This window comes from Sceloporus occidentalis, unplaced genomic scaffold (assembly GCF_023333645.1).
Source record: "Sceloporus occidentalis isolate IW3139 unplaced genomic scaffold, rSceOcc1.0.p SCAF_138, whole genome shotgun sequence".
In the NCBI taxonomy this organism is placed as follows: Eukaryota; Metazoa; Chordata; class Lepidosauria; order Squamata; family Phrynosomatidae; genus Sceloporus; species Sceloporus occidentalis.
This window is the reverse complement of record NW_028317118.1, coordinates 2,155,960-2,178,199: the sequence shown is the minus strand read 5'-3', so window position 1 is coordinate 2,178,199 and position 22,240 is coordinate 2,155,960. Positions and strand designations below refer to the sequence as shown.

The 22,240-nt window shown below is 41.8% G+C and overlaps 1 protein-coding gene across 5 annotated transcripts in view; it reads right to left on the bottom strand.

Annotated features, from left to right (window-relative positions):
• Window positions 1-22,240, bottom strand: part of LOC149281173 (mediator of RNA polymerase II transcription subunit 13-like) — a 97,907-nt gene that overhangs the window by 4,350 nt on the left and 71,317 nt on the right. For 4 of the 5 annotated variants that reach the window (XM_089499707.1, XM_089499709.1, XM_089499708.1 and 1 more), the window contains 13 exons: window positions 20,876-21,081; window positions 15,317-16,263; window positions 14,831-15,010; window positions 14,170-14,393; window positions 13,198-13,390; window positions 12,045-12,495; window positions 11,348-11,567; window positions 9,991-10,179; window positions 9,401-9,624; window positions 9,117-9,259; window positions 8,357-8,515; window positions 8,002-8,178; window positions 2,531-2,682 (listed from right to left, as the gene is read on the bottom strand). In XM_089499707.1, the coding sequence (XP_089355833.1) occupies window positions 2,531-2,682; window positions 8,002-8,178; window positions 8,357-8,515; window positions 9,117-9,259; window positions 9,401-9,624; window positions 9,991-10,179; window positions 11,348-11,567; window positions 12,045-12,495; window positions 13,198-13,390; window positions 14,170-14,393; window positions 14,831-15,010; window positions 15,317-16,263; window positions 20,876-21,081 (3,465 nt within the window). Of the gene's footprint in view, window positions 1-2,530; window positions 2,683-2,770; window positions 2,920-8,001; window positions 8,179-8,356; window positions 8,516-9,116; window positions 9,260-9,400; window positions 9,625-9,990; window positions 10,180-11,347; window positions 11,568-12,044; window positions 12,496-13,197; window positions 13,391-14,169; window positions 14,394-14,830; window positions 15,011-15,316; window positions 16,264-20,875; window positions 21,082-22,240 lie in introns of those variants that run through there. The other variant, XR_016278072.1, reaches the window with a different exon arrangement.

Sequence of the window (22,240 nt, the reverse complement as noted above, 5' to 3'; positions counted from 1 at the left end):
TTTCTTTGCTAGTTGCGTATGACAATTGCCAGCAGGCAGAGGATGCCAATATTTGTGTATAGTCAGGCTGAGCTGTATTTTACAATGGACTGTAATAGGAGCAAATATACTTTCCTCAAGACCATCAACCTCTCACAAAAGATTGACTGCAGGTTTCAGGTTTAGTAGATTGTTTTGGTTATTATGCAGAATATGCTGCTGAGTGAAACGTATATCATGTATCATTTTGATGATAGGAGTTAAAGGGTAATTCTGGACATTCAGGACAGTTAGACCAAATTCTAGTGCTCTGCATTATCAGCTTGTATTTCACTAGACAGCAGGTTTGACTAGATGGGATGGTGAATAGCTTCTGTCTGTTTCACTAATAGGAAAATAGAAAGATCAACCATGACTAAGAGAAAGAAAGGGGGTGACACTGCCAAAAGGGAGATGTGATCCTTCACTTTTTGTCTTTCTAAAGAATTATGTATCCACACATTTATTTATGGCCAAAGTGAGGCAGCAGTTTGGTGATGGAGGAAGTGCAGTAAACTAGATTTCTAGGAAGGGAGGAAAGGGAATAATCTTCCCAACCACATTTTTCAAGAACCCCTTTTTTAGTATTGGCAGGATGTGTAATCCCAAAATTCTGGCATGGAAAATAAAAAATGAGCAAAACACAACAAAGAATCTCATGGAACCATAAAGGCTAAAGAAAAGAAAAGAAACTCTTTTTGCTGCAACAGACTAATAGAGCTACCCCACAAGAAACCATGAATAGTGAAAAGGGAGCAACTTTTCTTCAGATCATTAAGAACCAGCGCTACTTATGATTTGGATTCATCAGCTTTACCTCTCCTGTAAGAGGTAATGATTAGAAATATTTGTATTGATTATCATGTTTACAGTATCTATACAAAAATCAAGTGAAAATAACAGCATGCATTAGGCATAAAGTGTAGATCAGATCTAGGTTCTGCTAGTAATACAGCCAAAGCCTTTATTTCTAATAATCTCCAAGTGAATTTTGTGTAATTTATTGACTTCACAAAGCAGCTTAAGCACCAAATTCTGTAAGTGCATGAGATTTAAGAAACGACTTTAACAGTTTAAGCACCGCCGAATCTAAAAGGCCCACTAAAAGTACCCAGCTTAAATGAATTTCTTTATTCATCAGGTCATCAGAACTGGTCACATAATGCATCATAGCTTGCTCAGCTGAAAACTCAACCGCAGGTGAGGAAAGCAACACTCATTTGCCAACTGCAGCAATCAATTACAAGGTCCATGGATGAAGGGGTGCCCTCCTCTGACCCAAGGGAACCGATCACACGCTGCTGCTTTTGTAAGAACAAAAATTACATCTCAATTACCAGACTCATGTTAATGGTTAAACTAGTTGCTCCAAAAGGCATTCACGCAGGAGTGCCTCATATTACCAAACTCCCTGACTACCCATCTCATTTGTAACAGAAACTGAAGCCAAGTAGAATCGGCAGGCAGTGTTGCAAATAATCTTCCAAAACTGATATGATTTGGTAGAAACAACTAATACCCTGTTCAGATGATGACTTTGTGTACTGAGTGTAGACTGGGAAGTCTGCAAGTGTCCAAGGATGACATACTAAAAAGTTGACACTTTTAAGAAGCGAAGAGCACCCTGTGGAACAGGTGTTCAGGTTGGAAGATGTTTAGGATAATGTATATGTCAGAAACTGGGATTTGCAATATCCTCCGTGGGGGAAAATGTATATATTTTATTATGGTAACTTACAGTGCCTGTTTTCTCCATTCAGTATCACACAGTACCAAGCAGAACTGTAGGACATTTCTCTTTGGATATCTGTATGTTAGGCACCTTTAGGGAAGTACAGGGGACGCAAAGTACCCAGGCAAAGGGGTAAATCTGCACTACCTCAATACATGAAAACTGGAGTAAACCATATCAGGATTTTTTTTAAGAAATTCATTTTATTAGTGAAAAGAATGAAATAGACATTTGCCTTTAGTGGAACTTAAAGATGTGTTATTAATCAGAATAGCATATCAGAACTTCTGCAACAACTTAATTCTCCCTTTTCTCTTTCACAGGGAAAAGACAGAGCAAAGATATTTTCTTTTCTTTTTGTAGAGGACTCTACACATCCAGCTGCTGCCATCATGTTAAAAATGCATTGCCTGTAGGCTCTGTGAGTTTTCCAAGTGAAGGATGATGGACATACATAATAGCCCCATGAAGTGTCTTGCACCACAGAAACTGCAAGTGGGGAGCTCTGCTAAACACTTCAACATTATGCTAAGCCTTTTCAGTTAAAAAAAAGAAGAAGCAACCTTTCCCTTCTGGAATTAACAAAATTAATTTACATGTTAAATAAGCTTTGATGCTGAAACCAGCTTCTTAAAAGCCACTTTACATAACACTAACTGCTGAGCTTCAAGCACCCTGGGCTAAGAAAACAAGCTCTGCACAGCATTTCAGCACCTGGAGAGTTTCTGTTCCAAATGTGACGTATTGCGTAAGTGGGGTGTGGAAGTTGAAGGAACTTACCCGACTATGATGGAAAGATGGACCTACTCCAATACCAGGAGAGCAGGGAGAAGGGACAGGAGATGACGTTGGAGAAGAGTGAAGATTCCCAGTCATTAGAATTCCAATGTCATTATCCATATCATCCGGGAATGGAAGGTCGAACATGTCATCTCAAAGGGGAGGGAAGAGCAAAAGAAAAGATCAGTAATATTACCTTGTGTGATGTAACTACCTTGAAAATGGCACACTGGGACTTACTGTGAAGGTCCACTTTTGTCTGCTAAGGATACACCCATGGCTGAGTTAGCGCCTCCTGCCGCCCAGGCCAGGCAAAGGATCACATCTTTGGTGAAGATTTTAAGACTAGATCCCTAGCTCCTCCCATCAGTTCATTTCCCAATACAGCTCTAAGAGAAGATAGAAAGGAAAGAGAGCCACTACAAAGGTGGGTATGGATTTCTCCTTCTCCACCGACAAGAATGGACAGGAGTCCCAATGGGCCATTCTCTGTCAACAAAGAAGGAGCCATTCATGGATGGGATTTATCCTAGTGGTGGTATTACCTAAGGAAGGCAATGACTGTAAAAATAAGATGGAACCACCTGTTGCAAAATCTTCCTGCCAAAGGCTCTTCAGTCTGAGCTGAAGCATACTTGTTGAGCTTATAATGTTTGGTAAAAGCTGAAGTGTTGGACCAGGCTTTGGATCTCATCCAAAGACGTATTAGAAGATAAAGCGGTAGAGGCTGACCTAGTGGTATGGACAGTATCCTTCAGCAGTTCCGGCAGGTGAAAAACTCATGGAGTCAGACAACTCAGGAAGCTGGCTTCTCTGTTCAGGATCCTCTTAATTTGATGGGAGGACAGGGATAGGACATGGTATACTGCCCATACTAGGATGGCCTCAAGGGAGTGGGATCATTCCTGCATCTGGATCATTCCTTTTCTCTGTCTATATTGCTTGCTATCTCCTTTTCTAGGACAACAATACTCTGTTTGATCTTGCCTGAGTCCAGGTCTTCATCCATTTCAAGGACAATCTCCTCGGCTCACGACTCAGAGGGATCAACTACAGTGTCCTGAAACTTCGCTACGCTGAAAGAAGCAACCCCAGTCTCAGCAGCTCCCAACCCCACTGTGTTATAGGAAGCAGCTGAAGCTTTGGTTGAAGCACCACAGCAGGGCTGCAAACACACAGCTCCTTACAACTCCCCGAAGAGGCAGTTAGGAGCATAGGCATGTCTTTGATGATGCAGGCACAGTACCTGCACAAGTTAGGGCCTTGATCTGAAGAATATTTACCTGCATGAGCCAAGACTTAATATTTACGATGGCCACTGCAAGTACTGGGAGGAAGAGGTTAAAATGCTATAGAGGAAGGGATAGGCAAGACGTTCTTTCTTTCTATAAGAGAGGCAAACAGATTGAGGAAGGGAGGAAAAGATAAGAGAGAAGAAATAAAGAAGATGGATAAGAAGTGAGGATGGAGGAGTGTCCTGGGCTATGGCGGGGGGGGGGGGGAACGGGTCTGAAAGGAACAGTTAGGGATCTAGTCTCAAAATCTTCCAAAAATAAGTCATGTGATCCCTTAACCTAGCCTGGGCAGCAGGAGGAATTAACCCATCCTTGGATAGCTCCTTCTTCACTGTCAGAGAACAAAAGATTTACACTGTAGGGTGATACTTGCTGATATCAGCCTAAATCCAATGGTTAGTCTCAACCAAAATCAATGTGCATTTGATTTTTTAAAAAAAACTTTCACAAACATAAACATATACAAAGCGATCTTGTAGCATGGGCTCACCTACAAAAGCTCACCTACGAAAGCTCATGCTACCAACTTCTCTCAGTCTCAAAGCTCTGCTGCAAGATCCTTTGCAGACTGATTTTCCAGACTAGCATGGCTATGTCTTTGAACCATAAGCATAGTATCCAAAATGTCATTTTGAGTAAATAGCCTGAGAAACAGCTACTTAAGGCTTAAAAAGCTGGCTTTCAACCTTTAATGTTAAAGATCCAGAACGATAATCTCTTCTTTTAACCTTTAAGACAAATTACATCTCATACAGCTCTATCAATTTAAACCGCTTACAGTACAGAAAGCTATACAAACAGAATCTCTCACACAGAGATATGGTCAATTCTGTGTAGTTATCAGACAGTTACTGATGAAGTAGGCTCCTATTTGAAACCATCTCCATTTTACACTTTGGAGCAGAAAGGAAAACCAGTTAGACCTGGTAAATTGTACTGGGAATGAAAGTAACAAGGAGTTGGACAGACATACTTCTACACAAAGTAGGAGCAGCTCAATGTGACTCAAGGCAGATGCAAGTCTACTTGTAAATAACTATCAAATGTGTAGTTTACTTTGTAATGTGTCATCTAAGACAATATTTGTTGATAACTAATATACTTCAGTAGTGCAATGTAAGGATTCCCCAAATTAGTTGAGAGCCCAATTTGGCAATTTACCTATAGCCCTAACTAGGTCTGGATCAGATCCACTTTGACTTAACCTAGACCCCAAATCCAAATTGATATGCGGAAATCTGGAACGCTGGTACTCATCTTGGCATGCAATGGGGAACCAAAACATCTAGTTTTTCTGTGTGCTTTTTCACACAGTGTGAAATGAAAAGAAAAACACTCAAAGAGAACAAGTTCAGATGACAACTCAACACTTCACCACAGCTTCTAGGAACTAAGTCTAGGAAATGAAAGATAAAAGAGATAATTAGATCTGTGAGTGTCCAAAGATAATCCCTCCACATAAGCACTCTTACTGCAGGAAGGTAAGATTCTTGCTCCAGGTTGCACATTAGATGTGCCAACAGGCAAAACCCAATCCCCATCCACATACACCACTGTGTCATTTTCCTTACATTGTCATGGTGCCTTGTCCCCACTCATTTTTGATATTTATATCTCAAAATTCACCCAAATTGCTTAGGTCTGCGCTATTCCACTCTAGAAATGAAACAGATCAGACCAATCTGAGCCAATCTGAATTTACACCAATCATTTCAAATCTGACTGATTCAGTCCAGGATTTGATGGAATCACTTGCACAGCCCAATCATTTCAGGGTAAGTGCTTATGAGCCCATAACATCTGCACGCAAAGCCGCAGTCTGATCAAATTCATTGGGATTACTACTGCTCATCTGATCTCTCAACGGTAACCACTTTTCAAATCAAATTGCCTAGCAATGAAAGAAATGGGCTTAACAGGACTTTTCAGCTAGGGCTGTGCAACCAATTTGGCTCAATCGTAAAGCCAGTTGGGCTGATTTAAACTGATTTGTATCAGGTCTGGATCTGTTTACCTCATTTCACTTCCAGAGTGGATAAAGCGCAATGCAAAACTGATCCTAACGTTAAAAAGAAGTAGGAAAAAGCCAGACAGTGTGTCTTCAGCACGACTACAAAGAAGGAAACACCAAGACAGTGTGATGCAGAGTTAACAAAAGGTGATGAACATCTGTTCTGATTTGACCAAAAAACCAAAACAAAAACAGGACAACCTCTAGCCCATATCTCCACATTCAGGTGAAGACACATGGAGACCCTTGAAAAGATCATAGAATCATAGAATCATAGAGTTGGAAGAAACAGATTTTGTATTGTTAAGAGTTTCTCCAAACCATGGTGTGATGGCAGGGATTACAGCTTTTATGTTTAGGTAGTACTGAGATCACACATTCAGAGTGGTTAAAAGGTCAGCCAAAATTTAGGGATTTTCAGAACATACTTATGAATAACAACTCACCCCAAGACACACAACATACATACAACAACCCAGCCTAATTCACACAAACACCTTGCTTCAGCTCAGCCCTATCAAGGAGCACTACAAAAAACAATTTCTCATGGTGGCGTGCCTTCAAGTCATTTTTGACTTATGGCAAACCCTAAAACAACCCTATTATAATCCAATGCTCAAACCCCTACACCACACTGGCTCTCAAAAAAAACAATGACTCTTGGGATTTTTGTCAGATGTCCTTTAAGAGCAACAGCAAATATTAAATTTAACAATATGGAGTTTATTAAAACCAGGGCTGAGCTGAAACTACTTACTCCTCTCTGTTTTCCTCTCCTCCCAAACACTGACTTTTTAAAAATTCAGCCTTTTTTCAGCTCTCCTCTCAAAATGTCCATTCTTCTCTGGAATGGAATTATACAGGCCTTCAAATGAAGGACAGTAAAAAACATCATGTAGTAGATGCTTGCGTAATGGCACAGAAGCATCAGTTTTTCCAACCACCTTACTGTGTTGCTTCAGATGGTTTTATGCATGATGTGCATAAATTCACATTTTTCCCTCCCCTCAGTCACTGCTGAAATGGATGTCAGCAGCAGTAAACACTTCCTCTATAACCACTCCAGAACATTTTCTAGTATGGTCATAGCTGTTGTTCCCAATGTTTGGTACACAATTCTGCCCTTTCCTAAGATTATGCAGGGGGGGGGGGGGGGGAATCAAAAGCAGTGGACATATAACTACTAAAAAAAAGAATCCATGCAGTCAAAAGCATGCTTGATATTGATCTGAAGGTGGGACTTAAGATTGCCCTTTTCACTACCACCTTTCCTGAAACCCTTCTTTTCCTTCACCTCCACAAGCCTCTCATTCTTCCTCTTCTCCTAAAGAAGGCAGCAGTAGTTTCCCTTGGTTTATTAAGCTTCCCTCCTGCACATGCATGGGGCAAATAAAAAGCAATGCTATGTTAAGCACTGCATCCAAGGTGCAAATAAAGCAGGCCTAATAGCTCCAGAGGCTTTTTAATTATTAAACAAAGAACAAGAGTTGAGAAAATTAAATCTAACACCCTTTTTGGGAAATACCAGCCTTTGGACCATTACGCCAATTAGCATGCAAAACCCTAAAGGGCAGGTTAATGCAGGTTAAATATTTGTAGCCATCGTGTTCAGAAGTGATTCAGGGGCTGTAAAAAGGACAGCAGCACATACGTATTAAGGGGAACAGTTGCTGTGAGGCCATCTAAATTCCAGCAGCGCCATATCAAAGTTGGACAAAAAACATGAAGACTGGGATAGTACTACAACCAGCAACAAACCAGGAAGGCGGCTGAATTGGTAGATACTGGTTTTGCATCCTAAACTTGAAGAACATGTAGCAAAAGGATCAGCTAGACAGAAAAGGGAGATTAATATTTCCAGAGATCACCTTACAGTAAATAACAAAGCAAGGTTCCATTTTCAAGATCTTGGTTCTCATGTCCCTATATACGAAGCATAAAGGCAATGGTACTTGGCAACGACTATTAATGTAGAAATATTTTGGTTGTGTATCACAGGACAGGACAGTGCAGAATTAAAGCTTGGAAAAAGTGGTCTTTTGGACCAAATCTCCCAGAATTCCCCAACCAGGATGAGCACTGGCAACAGTGCCTGGAGATTCTGGGAGTTTTAGTCCAAAACGTAACTTTTCAAGTTCATCCTCACCCCCTGTTTAGCGACTTACCATTATTAGGGCTGAATCCATCCTCATTTGGATAATTTGCAGGAGCGACCTGGATGGTTGAGGAGGTTGGAAAAACTAAGATGTGTGTACAAGAGGCATCCTGCGGAGTATTCAGCTGGGATGACTGCAAATTAAGAGCAGTGCTGCGGCCAAACACAGATCCCATGGTAACAGCATCTTTGACAGAAGTAAAGAAGAGTTGCCATTATATTTCAGTGTATGCGGAAAGCCACGCATGATGCGGGCGCACTGTATCAAGAAGCAGAGTAAGTGTTTGGAAAACAAATCCAAACAGCAAAGAGACAGCAAAGTGGAGGCAACATTAGTACAACTAAATCTAGCATGGATAAATTACCTGGCATCACCACAAATGACCCCTGGGGCTCCATTGCAACTAAACAGGCACTAAGAATTGAAGGAGAGTCTGCAGAGGAGATGCCACACATTCGACACACCTCCTTCAACTGTTTGCTGATGGCCTGCAATGAACACTCTCCAAGCAAGATGCTCCAATCTGAAAAAGAGAGAGCAAGGGGTAAATGCAGCTGTTCCCTTAGGGAAGATGATAAGTTTGTTATTCAAGAAATAAACCACAAAACTGTTGGCGAGGGATCACCACCCAGGAAGCATGGGTGACTGCAATCTAAGGGGCTGAAGGCCAATATTTTTCACCACTCTGGTATCCATATTCATAAAAAGACCACAGCACTGCTCAACAATCTCCAAAACGTTGTGTGAAGTAGTACTTATAATGTAGGATTTTTGATGACTGTCTCAAAATTATTACTTGCCAGTAAAATCTACCTATTTCTTAATTTGCTATAAAATTTGTTTGGAATCTAAAATGCAGACAACCACATAATTACAGCAGGCATCAAGAACCTTGTGATTCTAGAATCTAAACCTGGTTTTCATACTGCTTTATTAATATCTTTACTAATATCTAAAATTAACAATTGCCCATGCTTTCTGTTCTGACAGTACAAGTGGGTAAGCATATAAACATCCGGCAAGACAAGGACTGTTGCCTTTAAAGATAATGTAATAGCAATAACAATTTCTAAGCGCAATAGCTAAGCTTAACAGTCTATTAAAAGCCACATGGGATGTATTACCTTTTAGTTCCCCATGGCCAAGTCGACCAAGTCGGCCAATCACAACTCTCCACGGGAGTGATGTCATTTGGATGATCCCAATGCACCATTCCCATAGCTTCTGCAAGCCAATTTTACGGGGTGATACTTTGCATCTCCTTGACCTATGGGAAGAAAAAAGAGACAAAGAAAAGGCAAGGAAAGTCTTTCTGCAACACTTGGTACCCAAGGTAATTTTAAATGAAAACTTAAAGGACTGAACTTGAAACTTGTGCATGCTGTCAATGGCTAGTTTTTTACCCTACCTGTTTGGCAGATCAATGTTGACAATGCATGTTTCCAGCAACTCGCCATGCAGGTCAGTGCAGGAAGCCAGGAGCCAGCGCTGATCATGAGACAAACAATACCCAACAAAAAGTACATTGTACTTTTGGCTGGCTTCTCCAAAGGTCTCCCCCAGCTCCGTCTGTTTGTCCTTGATGGGTGCCAGGATAAATGGAGGAGAATACAGCTGAATGGGACTGGGCCGCTATAAAAAAAAGGATATCACACAGAGGTTTTAGAAATAGTAGAAGTATGAGATGTATTGGGTGCATCTGAAATCCAGAGGGGAAAATGCATCCCACTGTCCTCTGCAAATCCAGCTATGGAGTTAACTTGTTTCACACACAGAAACAGGTTTGGTAGCTTTAGTATTTTCGATTTGTCAAGCAGTGACTTAAAACTGTGCAGATTATTTCCTCTGCCCTTTCTGTCTGTTCCTCATGGCAACGTGAGTCCAAAACAGTGGTGTGTATTCAGACCAAATATCAGCTGTCTTTCTACCCTTTCTGAGAGACTGTGAAACACACACACACACAAACACTCCTGCACTTCTGCATGATGAAATGCTTACCTCAGGGTTATTGAGAGTCATTTCAATGCTGGCAGCTGGCCCAAAGCCCGTCAGAGACTTAATGTGAATCTGTGTGGGCAGTGGTCGCCTGCACTGGCAGTAGACTGAAAATGCCAGAGACTTCAAGTGCTGAATATAAAAGACCTGCTCGTCCTTCATGGTTTGCAGCATGTATTGGCAAGGCACAATCTAGAACGTGACAGAGAAACAGCAAAGCCAAAATTAGACGGTTCACAACTTAGGACTTCTCCAGAGATCAAATATTTAAGGCACACCTATAAAATGTTTTACATGTATACTCAAAAATGTAGGAATGCAAGAAGCTCCTCACACTATTGTGGGAAATAAGAGCTGGCTACAGCTTGTAGTGAATTTGGGCAAGCAATGTTCAAAGCGAGGTTCTTTTCTTCAAAACAAGACAACACTGCCATTTGCCACAGACTTCAGCAACCCTGGGAAAGCCTACACATGCATGTTTCCGACACGGTCATGACAGAGATGAGGAGGCAATCCACTGTCGGGAAAAGAGCCACTAAAGCTATGCCACTAAAGTTATTCAGAAGCAATGTTCATCATGACACTCGATGCACTCTCAACTCCAAAGCCTTCAAGAGAGCCTCTGCAACAGTACATTTTAAAGCCTAGTTCTCACAAACGGAAGATGTGGTAAAAAAGCAGTGCTATTCAAACTATAGGTAAGGATTCAATATTATGGAACTGCTCTGACATAGAGACATCTGTGAGGTGTACATGAGATCCTGAAGTCTAATTATATGATAAATTTAACACTGTGAATTTAGTTGTCACTGCTATTTGGGCGGGGGGGGGGGGGCTTTGTACCTTGTCTTACACAAAGAGAACAGATATACTCAGTGTCAAAGCAAATGGGATTAGCTCAAAAACCTCATTTCAACTGTTATACATGATTACTGTGTGGGTGCCCCATGAGATACTTAGTGTATGCTTAGTGTAAGCACTGTAGCCCATTTAAGGTGTATGTGCTGCACCATAAATTTAGTTTCTGTTCCAAAGCTACAATACACTCATAAAAGATGTGTCATCCCTGATGTATCAGTACAAACTGTGCTCCCAGGAAGTATCTTCAAGAAGAAAATGTGCTGTACTCAAAATATCTTGTATTGTTGCCTCGACTTCCACTGGCAAAACTCCATGTGCTTCAAAACCAAACTACAATGCACAGACATAAAACAAGACACATTAAGAGCTGGCAGGAGTACTGCTTGGCTGAAAACTAAAAATAATATTGGTCTCTAGTAGCACAGACTTTTCCTCTTGCCAACTGAAGACACTGAACTTGGCCTTTTACACACTTATGCAACTCTGGAAGAAGGAATACCTGAAGAATGAAAGAATTCCTCATGTTTTCAGGAAGGCTGTCCAGCATCTCTGTGTAACATCGCATCAGACTCAAGAGCCAGTGGTTGGTTGAGGCAGATTCCTCCTCAGAAGTGTAGGTGAAAGGATCTACCATATAAATGACGACAGCAGGAGGGTAGACATGGCTATCTGCAGACTCTGACTCGGAAGGAACTCCTATTCTTTCCCTCTCTGCAGAACTATTTAAAAAAAAAGGGTGGAATTAAACGTTTACTAAAAACTTCTTTACTAAGAAACAATGTATGGTGATATGATGTCTTGGAGACTAGTTCAGTAAATAGGTAAAATAACAGAGGAAGGTTAAGAGGGGAGCTCTGAAGACCCAAGAAAAAGAATTATCTTGCTCAAAATGCATTTCCCGTAACAAAGTAAAAGTGAATCATAAGAATACGCCATCTTATCAATAAGAGTTATCTCGATCTATCCCAAAGTCTACATGTACGCTTAAAACCCCATAAATGAGCACAGTGTTATGTGCACTTAACCCTCCCAAAATCAATGGCCTTGTCTAGGCTTAATAATGTCTTGGAATGGGGCCAGCATGGTGAAAAATATCACTAATGTTCAGCTTAATATACTGAAACAATCTACAAAAAATGTAAAACATACAGTCACAGCTCACATCCACTGCCATGATACTCATTTACAGGATTTACCTTTCCAGCCCTTCTTGATGCTGCTGAGATGAGTTATGTCCCAACTCTGCATCTCTTCCTGAGAATGAATTTCCTTGGGATCTCTCCATGGGATTTGCCCCAGGAATTGGGTTTTGACCTTGAGGTAGGCCACTGCTGAACCCTGATGCAGAGGTAGAGTTTGTCTGCTTAATACTAGATGCTGAGGACGACACTGACAACTGTGGCACTGTAGACCCTGAGGCTGAAGTGCTGCCCACTGGGAGGCTTGTAGTTCTACCACTGGATGCGGAAGAGAAAGAACTGCCAATTGAAGGAGTCCCAGATGGAGCAAGAAAGATTGAGCTGGGAGTAAATGATGCTGCACTCCCAGATAGTCTTCGCTCCTTGCTCAATGATGTTGATGGTGCATTTGGCTGTTTAGGTGGCATCAGCAGGCTGCTATCAAGTTGCAAAGTAGCTAAGTAAGGTGCTGAAAGAACACAGAGAAGTAAAGATATTAGAGGGCTCTGAGGAGGAAGAATGCTGAAAAGTCTAGGCTTTCAAAACGTCGGCAGGACAATTTGCATTATGAATACTGAATAGGAGCCAAGTGCTTTTGCAAAGTACCTGCAGAGTGGTGAGAAGGAAACAGACTTACCAAGTTTACCCAATGTTCCAGGAACTGGATCACGGTTATACTACTGATACATTTAATGGGATGTATTCTTGACTCAGCATACAGAATTCCAAACCTACCTGTTCCTCTGGGATTACACAAGGAAGCAAGATACTACAGTCCTATTCATTAGCCAGCAGACCCATGACTGCTGAGACCCATTCCTAGCAAGGGGAAGGGAAAGGCATCGTGGCACCATTCAGTAGGAGAAAGTGGCACCTTCCCATCTTTACTGCACAAACAATTATGAATAATCTCCATGACACTTTGAAAATAAAATTATCCAGATTCATTCTGACTTGGATGGTATAATGGATACAATCCTGCTGGTTCTAACTTTGGCCCTTGGTTGTCCAACGATAAGGGACACTTTTCATTTGTACAAGCCAAGGATGTGATAGGATCCTTGGAGGAGACCCACCCTACATATGCTGGGCCTTTCCCCTTTAAGGAGTTAAGGAGCTCCATCAAACACAGTACATGCTTGCTGAAAACAGGCAGTCTCTGCATGCTTACCTAGGTGGTGACGACACACTTGCGCATAAAGTTTCAGCTTGGAATGATTGTCACAGTCTTCAGTGCCCCAAGGTGCGTTGAACCAGTCGCTCACAAGCTCATCTGTTAGCTTCTGGGCCACCGTCTTCCCCACTTGCATGATCCCATCATGCAATACTTTACAGATTGGTTTATGCTGCCCAAGCCGACACATCTAGTGGTACAAGGAAGTAAACCAATGGCAGCAGCAGACTATATGCAGATGTTATTGCTACTTATCTATATGTACCTAAGGATCCAAATGTTTATTCCACAACAAATATAAAAAAATATTTTATGTGTATCTAAAATTAAGCAAGGAAACTGGATGACAATTTCCCACTTACAATAACGGGCACAAATTACTTAGCGGGTTTACTTTTAGTTCAGTGGGACTTGAGTGTCCATGTGCTTTTCAGTGAGATTCAGGAATGCTTAACTTTCTTTGGATGCCACAGCAGAATAGCAAGCCAATTAAATCAGAGGCTTTCTTTCTCCAAAATGTCTGCAAACTGGGCAAATATTAGCAGAGCTTGTGTTACTCTTGCGCACCTCATCTCACTACTTAATCATTACTGCTTCCTAGTGGATAATTAAAATATTACTGCTGTCTTGGAAAGGGGTGGGTGGGCAGATGTCTCTGAGAATGCACATGAAAGTAAGTGGAGTAGCAATATTAAACTGTAACGGGGAAAACACAAATGATGAAACTAATACAGAATTTTGCTTACACAAGGAAGCAAGGTATTACATACGAGAACCTGTAGTTTTAAATAATTTATTTTCTCATTCCTCGCCACACCGCATACCATTCACAAATAATGTGTGTAGATACTGTACTCCCACGGATACAGACAATGAAAACAAGGCACATTTTTGCTAGAGTGTCTTCTACTACACAACTGCAGCAGGGAAGTCGTATCCTAATCTTGGGCAATGGTTCTCCTCACCTACCTCATATACAATGCTCAGGTCTCTGAAGAACGTTTTGGCTCTATCAAGCAAGGCCTCATTTTCTGGACACACCACAATATAGGCAACATCTCGATGACCCCCATATGGATCCAACAGTAGCCTCTCCCAAAATGGCAAAGAGAATGGAGAGATTGTCAGCAAGTCCTTGTCATAACCAACCAGCAAAGTAGGGATTGGAAGAGGCTCGGGAGATTCTTCTGAACCTGAAGAAAAAAGACAATTATGGAACTCTGATCATGGAATTATGTCAGATATCAAAGACTGGACTTCCTAAGGCTTTTGCAAACCACTAGTTTATACACAATAAAAAATTGTGAAAATTCATATGGAGCTGGAACTTCCATAAGTCAAAAGGATACCATGACTTCTTAGCTCTGAAACCATAATAATTTTGTTGCTGTGAAAATGCAATTCTTCTTTCCCCTCATCGCCCAAACTAGTACAAGCAGTTTAGTGACTGGTGCATGGCATATGATTGTAACCTGGTTAATTCCTTTGATTACTTAAAATGATGTGGAACACAGCTTTGAGCCTCTTATGTGCATTATTTTGGGATCTTTTAAAACAAACTGGAAAAGCCGTAACATTCTGCACTAATGCAAAGCAAAGTTGATAAATTATACAAGTGTTTTTACTGTACCATAGGTTCCACGTCCTGCCATTTTATGGAACTGTTGCCAAGTGAGGGGTCCTTGAACATGCTGAATGTTCTCCCAGGTCCTGCCAGTCCGCTTCTTCTGGATGGCATCCTGCAGAAAGGGCTGGAGAGAAAGCAGCATACGCACCACATCCTGGGAAGATAGAGTGCTGATGTCTAGAACTGCAAAACAATATAAACAGTTGGATTCAGTGACAGAACTGCAATTCAACTAATGTTTTAAATAAGAAGCAAACTTCAGAGGCTAGATACAATTAAAACAAGGATGAGAAACATCCAGCAGGGGAGGGGAGCATTCAACCCCTGGAGAGCCACACACCCCATTTTCACCCCACTGTATGACTTGTTCCAAACAAGGGTGGGCAGTTGGGGGTACTAGCCATTTTTGTGGGGGAAGGATTTTTTAAAGGAATAACATCAGTTCTCAGCATCTCAAAACATTTTCCAAATTAAAAAAAAAAATGATACCATTACTGTGAGGCCAAGAGTGAATCGTAGCACTTCTGACAAGAGCTTCATCCACTTTCCCACCAATAGGATTATCCACATACTGCCTGCCTTGCTCCAGGGCATTGAAGCACTCAATCCAGGAATCATTACTTTCAGCTTGAAGTCTGTCATAATTCCAGTCTGTGTAAGGTAGTGTTTGCCGGCTGGTTGCAGACATGTAATCCAAGCAGCTCAATGAGGTGAAAGGCTGGGTGTACTGATTCTGAAGGAGGAGGAGGAGGCTAACTGGAGGTTCCTGAATCTTTTTGGATCCCTCTCCTAGCTGAGGAATTAAGGTGGTCTGACACATCATCAGCCTCCTCTCTGCAACTTGGCCAATGTCCGAAGTCCTGCCAAAAATATCCAATTCATCCTCAATGAACAGCCCAGAGTTGTACCCTAGTTTGCGATTCACAATTGCACTAAATCCACAAGTACACCGATACTGGTCTTCGTTCGATGAATCCGGAATATAAAGCCCCACATCTGCACCCTTGATATTCATGTTGCAAGCACAAATGCAGCAGCTATCAAAGTTGCTATCTTTAAAGATATTCAGCACCGAGTCGGAAAGAATGAGCGTGACATACAGGCTATGGGCCTCTAAGACTGGTTGAATGGTAGGTGGCTCCACAGAATTAAGGGGACGAGTTGTAGAGGGTGTTGAGGCTGGTGACCCTTGGTCTGTGCTGTCATATTTTACCGATCCTTGCCCACTGGCAGTGCCCCCACCTCTAGGAGTCCTTGGGGTCCTGGGTGTGCGTGGTGTAGGCACGGAGAAACGGGGGGTGGCTGGGGAAGGCAAGACCCCAGCTCCACTGTTGCTGGCTGGGGCACCACTGTTTAGTGTCACAGGAGTGCTCATCTGGGGAGTGTTCATCTGAAGATAGTCTTGGTCTGCTAGGCTCCCAACACTGGGTATATTGCTATAAGAAGATAAGAAGAAAAGTAGATATTGACTACATTTATAATTTTTAAACACATTAGTCTAAATGTGAGGTAGATACAAACCTATCAACCCCTCTGACTGAGGTCAAGTAATTAACACTGCATGTCACAGAGGACCTCACAGACTGAAGACTTTGCTGACCATGTAGAAAAGAGGCAGTATGCAGCTTGCAGTAAACCCTTGCTACCTAAAGCCCCACTGCTTCAGTACCAAATGGGAGAAGTAGGTGTAGAGATAATGCTTCATTGGGCAGGCTTTTCCAACACTATATTTTTAACAGCTGCAAATAATGTGAATTAAGTTGTTTGCTTCTGGACATGAGCAGTATATTTTGACTGACTGATGCCTACTAGAACCTTACCGGACCACAAGTAAATTTCCTAAACTAGTAGTATTCAGTCATTTTTCTGTCAGTTGCCCACTTGCAAAGGACACTTTGCCAGCTTGTACCACAACTGTACAGAGTCATCAACAGTTGGCATTAAAACATGTCCCTTGCCATCAAAACCAGTAATCTTCCTCCAATACACATGTGGTCATGGATTTTCACAGTAAAAAGGGTACAGACAGAGATAATAATAATAATTTGTTTTATTTATATACCGCTATTCCAAAGATCATAGCGGCGAACAGCAAGCAAGCTAATTAGCAACTAAGCTAATTTGCACCCAACAGTCTGGGTACTCATTTTAGCGACCTCAGAAGGATGCAAGCCTGAGTCAAGCTTGGACCCTTTTGCTGGTCTTGAACTCGCAACCTTGTGGTTTTGAGTGAATGGCTGCAGTACAGGCATTTAACCACTGCGCCACCAGGGCTCCAGATGGCCATAATAATTCCTAATCAAATTCCTACTCAAAGGCTGATGGAACCCAAAAGGTTCCAGGAAGCCCTAGAGGGATATATGGTTGGGAATGACGGCGATCCTGTTGATACCTTGGTTGATACCTGGAATAATGATCTTACCAGGGCTATAGACAGCATCGCTCCTGAGCGTCCTTTCCAGCCCACTCCTAATAAAAAACCATGGTACACTGAAGACCTTCGTAAAATGAAGCAGACTGCGCAATGACTTGAGCGCCGCTGGCGGTAACATCAACGTTTATCCGACAAGACACTCCATGAGATCCTATTGAAGTCTTATGGGGTGGCAATAGATGCAGCAAAGAATTCCTTCTATGCTGCACGTATTGCGTCTGCTGAGTCTCGTCCAGCAGAGCTGTTTAGGGCGGTCAAAGAGCTAACTCAACCGTCTCCGACCCTAAACATATTATTTGAACCAACTAAAGCCTGCTGTGATGCTTTTAATAACTTTTTCGCAGATAAAATCTCTCAGATAAGGGCTGATCTGGACACCAGCATTATGGCAGAGATGGTAAGAGAGATATCCAGCATCTCTGTGGACCTTGTTAGACTGGATCATTTTGAGTTTGTAAATACTGATGAAGTGGACAAGATTCTTGGACGTGTCAGGGGGACGACGTGCCCTCTCGATCCTTGCCCATCATGGTTGACCGCCCAGGGAGGAAATGCAACAAAAACATTACTACAATCTATAATCTATGCATCCCTCAGAGAGGGAAGATTTCCATCACAATTAAAGCAAGGTGTCGTTAGACCGCTTTTGAAAAAACCCTCCCTGGATCCCCTGGTGAGAAACAATTATAGACCGGTCTCTCTTTTACAATTTTTGGGCAAGGTGATCGAGAGGGCAGTCACCTTCCAGCTCCAAGCTGTCTTGGATGAAGCCAATTATCTAGACCCATTTCAAACTGGTTTCAGGGCGGGATACAGAGTTGAGACCGCCATTGTCGCCTTAGTCGATGATCTCCGTCTGGGCATCGGCAGGGGAAGTGTGACCCTGCTGGTGCTCTTGGAACATCTCAGGGGCATTCGATACCATACACCATGGTATCCTTCTGGAATGCCTGAGGGAGTTAGGTATTGGGGGCACTGCGCTCCAGTGGTTCCATTCCTACCTCTCAGGCAGATTCCAGATGGTGATGCTGGGGACAGCTGCTCTTCCAAAAGAGCTGACATCTGGCATCCCTCAGGACGCCTTTCTGTCCCCTATGCTTTTCAACATTTACATGAAGCCGCTGGGAGAGATCATCCGGAGACATGGGGCGCGGTGTCATCAGTACACTGATGACACCCAAATTTATTTCTCTATGTCCCTGACTACTGCAGTGACTAGGGCTGGCATCTCTCCTCTGGATGCCTGTCTTGAATCAGTAATGTGCTGGATGAGGGAAAACAAACTCAGACTGAATCCAGAGAAAACGGAGGTACTTGCGATAGGTACCCCAAGTCCAGGGATGGAGTTTTGTCACCCAGTCCTGGATGGGGTCACACTCCCCCTAAAGGACGAGGTTCGCAGTTTGGGAGTACTCCTGGATCCGTCCTTACAATTGACATCCCAAATAGATGCAACGGCCAAGATTGCTTGGTATCAGCTTCGGTTGATATGCCAACTGCATCCCTACCTGGACTGAAAGGACCTTGAAGCAGTAGTACTTGCACTGATAATCTCTTGGTTAGATTTCTGCAATGCGCTCTACTTGGGGCTACCCTTGTACCAAATTCGGAAGCTTCAATTGGTTCAAAATGCAGCAGCCAAATTGGTCACCGAAACATCTAGGTTTGACCAGATAACACCAATACTGAAATCTCTTCACTGGCTGCCAATTAGCTTCCAGGTGCAATACAAGGTGTTGGTTATTACCTTTAAAGCCCTACATGGCTCGGGCCCAAGTTACTTGCGGGAGCGCTTCTCCCTACATAATCCGCCCCGCACTCTCATAACATCTGGGAAGTTCTTACTAGAATATTATAATACCAGGTTAATGACAACTTCACATAAGGCATTCACTGCCGCAGCCCCAAGGTTATGGAATGACCTACCGGAAGAGATCCATCTCATTACTACCTTAGAGGCCTTTAAGAGGGCACTCAAAACGGATCTCTTCCGGCGGGCTTATCCACTGAATTCCATATTAAAAGGTTATGACGACTGCTCTTCCTTGACTCTGATTGTTGGCTAATGGACGAATTGTAATTTTTAGAGAACTAATAGGAATTCTTGGTAAATTCAGTGTTAGTATTTTATTGCTGTATTGATTGTAAATTGTACTAAGTATCTTTTAAGTTTGTAATCCTGCCTCGATCCGTGGGAGAGGCAGGAGGTATAAATAAACTACTATTATTATTATTATTAATAATAATAATAATAATAATAATAACAACAACAACAACAACACTTTTCTTCAAATGGCCCCATTATAGCAATCACTTCTTTGATGAAGGAGTGGAAACCCGCAGATTTATTGCTTTGGCATTCCTTTTCAGTTAATGTGAAAACTTTAAATATTCATTTTGAACTCCCATTCTGCCAGGTATTTGAGAAGGTAGTGCTGTGCAACCTGATTCACTGGAATACTTTTCTTGTTATCGCTAACAGACTTGAGTGGCAGCCAAAGGAAATGAAGAAAGCAGTCTACAGGTTCAGAAAGAAGAAGCTGAAGCACTGCGAGTGCCTTGGAGAAGGAATAAAAGGTGACCTAGAAATCTTGATTAGCAATCACTTCTTTGTCAGATGCCTGCAGTAATAGTCTTTGCTCTAATTGGATTAAACTGGAAAGAAAAGATTTTTATCCTAATAAATACCTGCAATTAATAATCAGCTAAGGGATCAGAAGGTAGTTACTGTAACAAAAAACCCAGAAATTAAATCGCTGCCCAGACAGTGTCATGGGCTTCATGGTTCTCTCTTTCTTTTTTTGGTGTCAATTCCTTTGAGAGCCCTGAAGACCTTTGGAAGCTGGAAAATGACTGATATACAGGAATGAGGTGAAGATATAAGTTGTTTCTGCTCTAAAATTAATTAATTGCTGTGGGAGAATCCTACACTGCATGTTAGATCTGAAGGAGTTTCATGCATTTAATAGATTCCATCCATGCTGTGGGGTTTGCATGGAATAAGAAGTGATAAAGTGGGTTTCAGTTCATATTCAGTGAAGACACTGGCAATAACTTCGGTGTAGACAGGATTAGAACACAGCAAATGGAAAAACTATTATGGAAGGATCAGGAAGAGGTACCAAGTTGAAAGACGGCACAATGGCATCCCTTCCATCTATACGCTGCAAATCTGAGAGACAGGCCACCTAATGCCAGTGTTAACTACTAGCCACATATCTGAGTCTACAAAAATGGGAAATAATGAGAATGATAATCTTAGATTTATTTCACAGCAGCAGTGGTGGACAGAGTAACATCCCATTCCACTGATGTTGGGGACTAACTCCCAAAGGGCCTTGAGAATCCATCCCTCTTGATGGCCTACAAGGAAACAGAATGGGACTCATCTGTTAAAGAGCAGGACAAAAATAAGATCCCCTCCTTAATTAATCATAATCGTTAATTTTTACAGCTAAACAGGCACCTCTCAACTTCATTATGAGCAAAGTAAATATCAAGGCCAAGTAGTAAAGTTCATGACTCTTACGTAGTGAACACAGAAATCAAAACCTTTTCCTGTAGGACCATACAAAACATGTATACCTATTTCCCAATTCCATTGCTATACTTACCTGTAACCATCCCTGATGAAAGTAGCGTTAGATGGTAAAGGAAGTTGTTCAATTTTTGGAGGAATAGCCCAGGATGGCCGATAGACACAGGCCTCTGGAATCTTCAGAGGTAGCAGGCACTGGCTTGGTAGCATCTTCAAAGGTGCAAACGCAGAAGAGCCCATAAAGGGCTGAAAGGTTGAAACCTTGTGCACAAAGGAAAAATCCTGCAAATCCAAGGAAATGCATTATTTATGTTATGTCAAGTCCATTATATGTCTTATAAAAAGTCTGTGTGTGTATACAAATGGTTGGGCAATGTCTCTGTCTTCAAAAATAGTGGCCCCTTCTCTAACTCCCCCTTTTTTGAGAATGTGGTATCATCAAGTAATAATGCCCCCCTTCCATCTCCTCCAAACTGGAGCAGCTAATGGTCAGCAGGGGTGGAAAAATACATTGTTCCTATTTTGGTTAACATCAAAAGATACGAGATTTCAAGGACCACAGAGAACAGAGGAAACATGAATAAAATAAGTGATTGTATAGGTGGGACAGAGGAAGACAGGTTGGAGCAGTGAGATGACAGCAAGGGAAAAGGGAGCAGTGTCTCCTACCCACAGCTATACTACAGCCATGCCTTTCTGACAATTACAAAACACATACTGAATGGGAAGTGAATAAACTGTATTTGAAAGAGTAATGATCACCAATAAGAGTAACGATCACATCATGATAACAATAATAATCACATCAGTTAAGAACCTATTCACGAAAAAACAATCAATCCTTGTTGAGTTGGCATAACAGACTTATTTGGGGCTAGCACTACAGTTGACAAATGTCCCAGTTGCAGATACAGAACTGAATCAAAGATGGTGTTTGCATCAATGAGAGTGAAGTATTTTTATGGTTTTATTATGAGCAAAAGGCCTAAAAGATAGATATTTCAAAATCAGACCATATTACATTTAGGCCAATTACTTGTGGAGATCTATCAGTTATTATCTTTCAGTTTTTCCAAACAGCAATAGCCAGTATACATGCTCCCTTCCCTTTATTTTACTGGAATGATGGTTTGCTTAAGGTAGATCCAAGGTGTGTATCCATGTATACACCCCTTCAGTGTATTGGAGTATATCAAATTTTTACAATTGTACCAAAACAGAAGGAACCAAAGGGAGAGAAGACAGGGAAATAACAAAGAACTCTTACGGTTTATATAGACTTTTCCCATCACATACTATCTAAACTGCACATACCAAGCACTGAATCTCAGAGCTTTTGTACATGCACTACACCACTGAGCTAAATATGGCCCTTTCCTAAGTTCAGGACACTGTACACCCTTGATGCATTTGAGATTTCTAATATTGATTTAATCTTGTT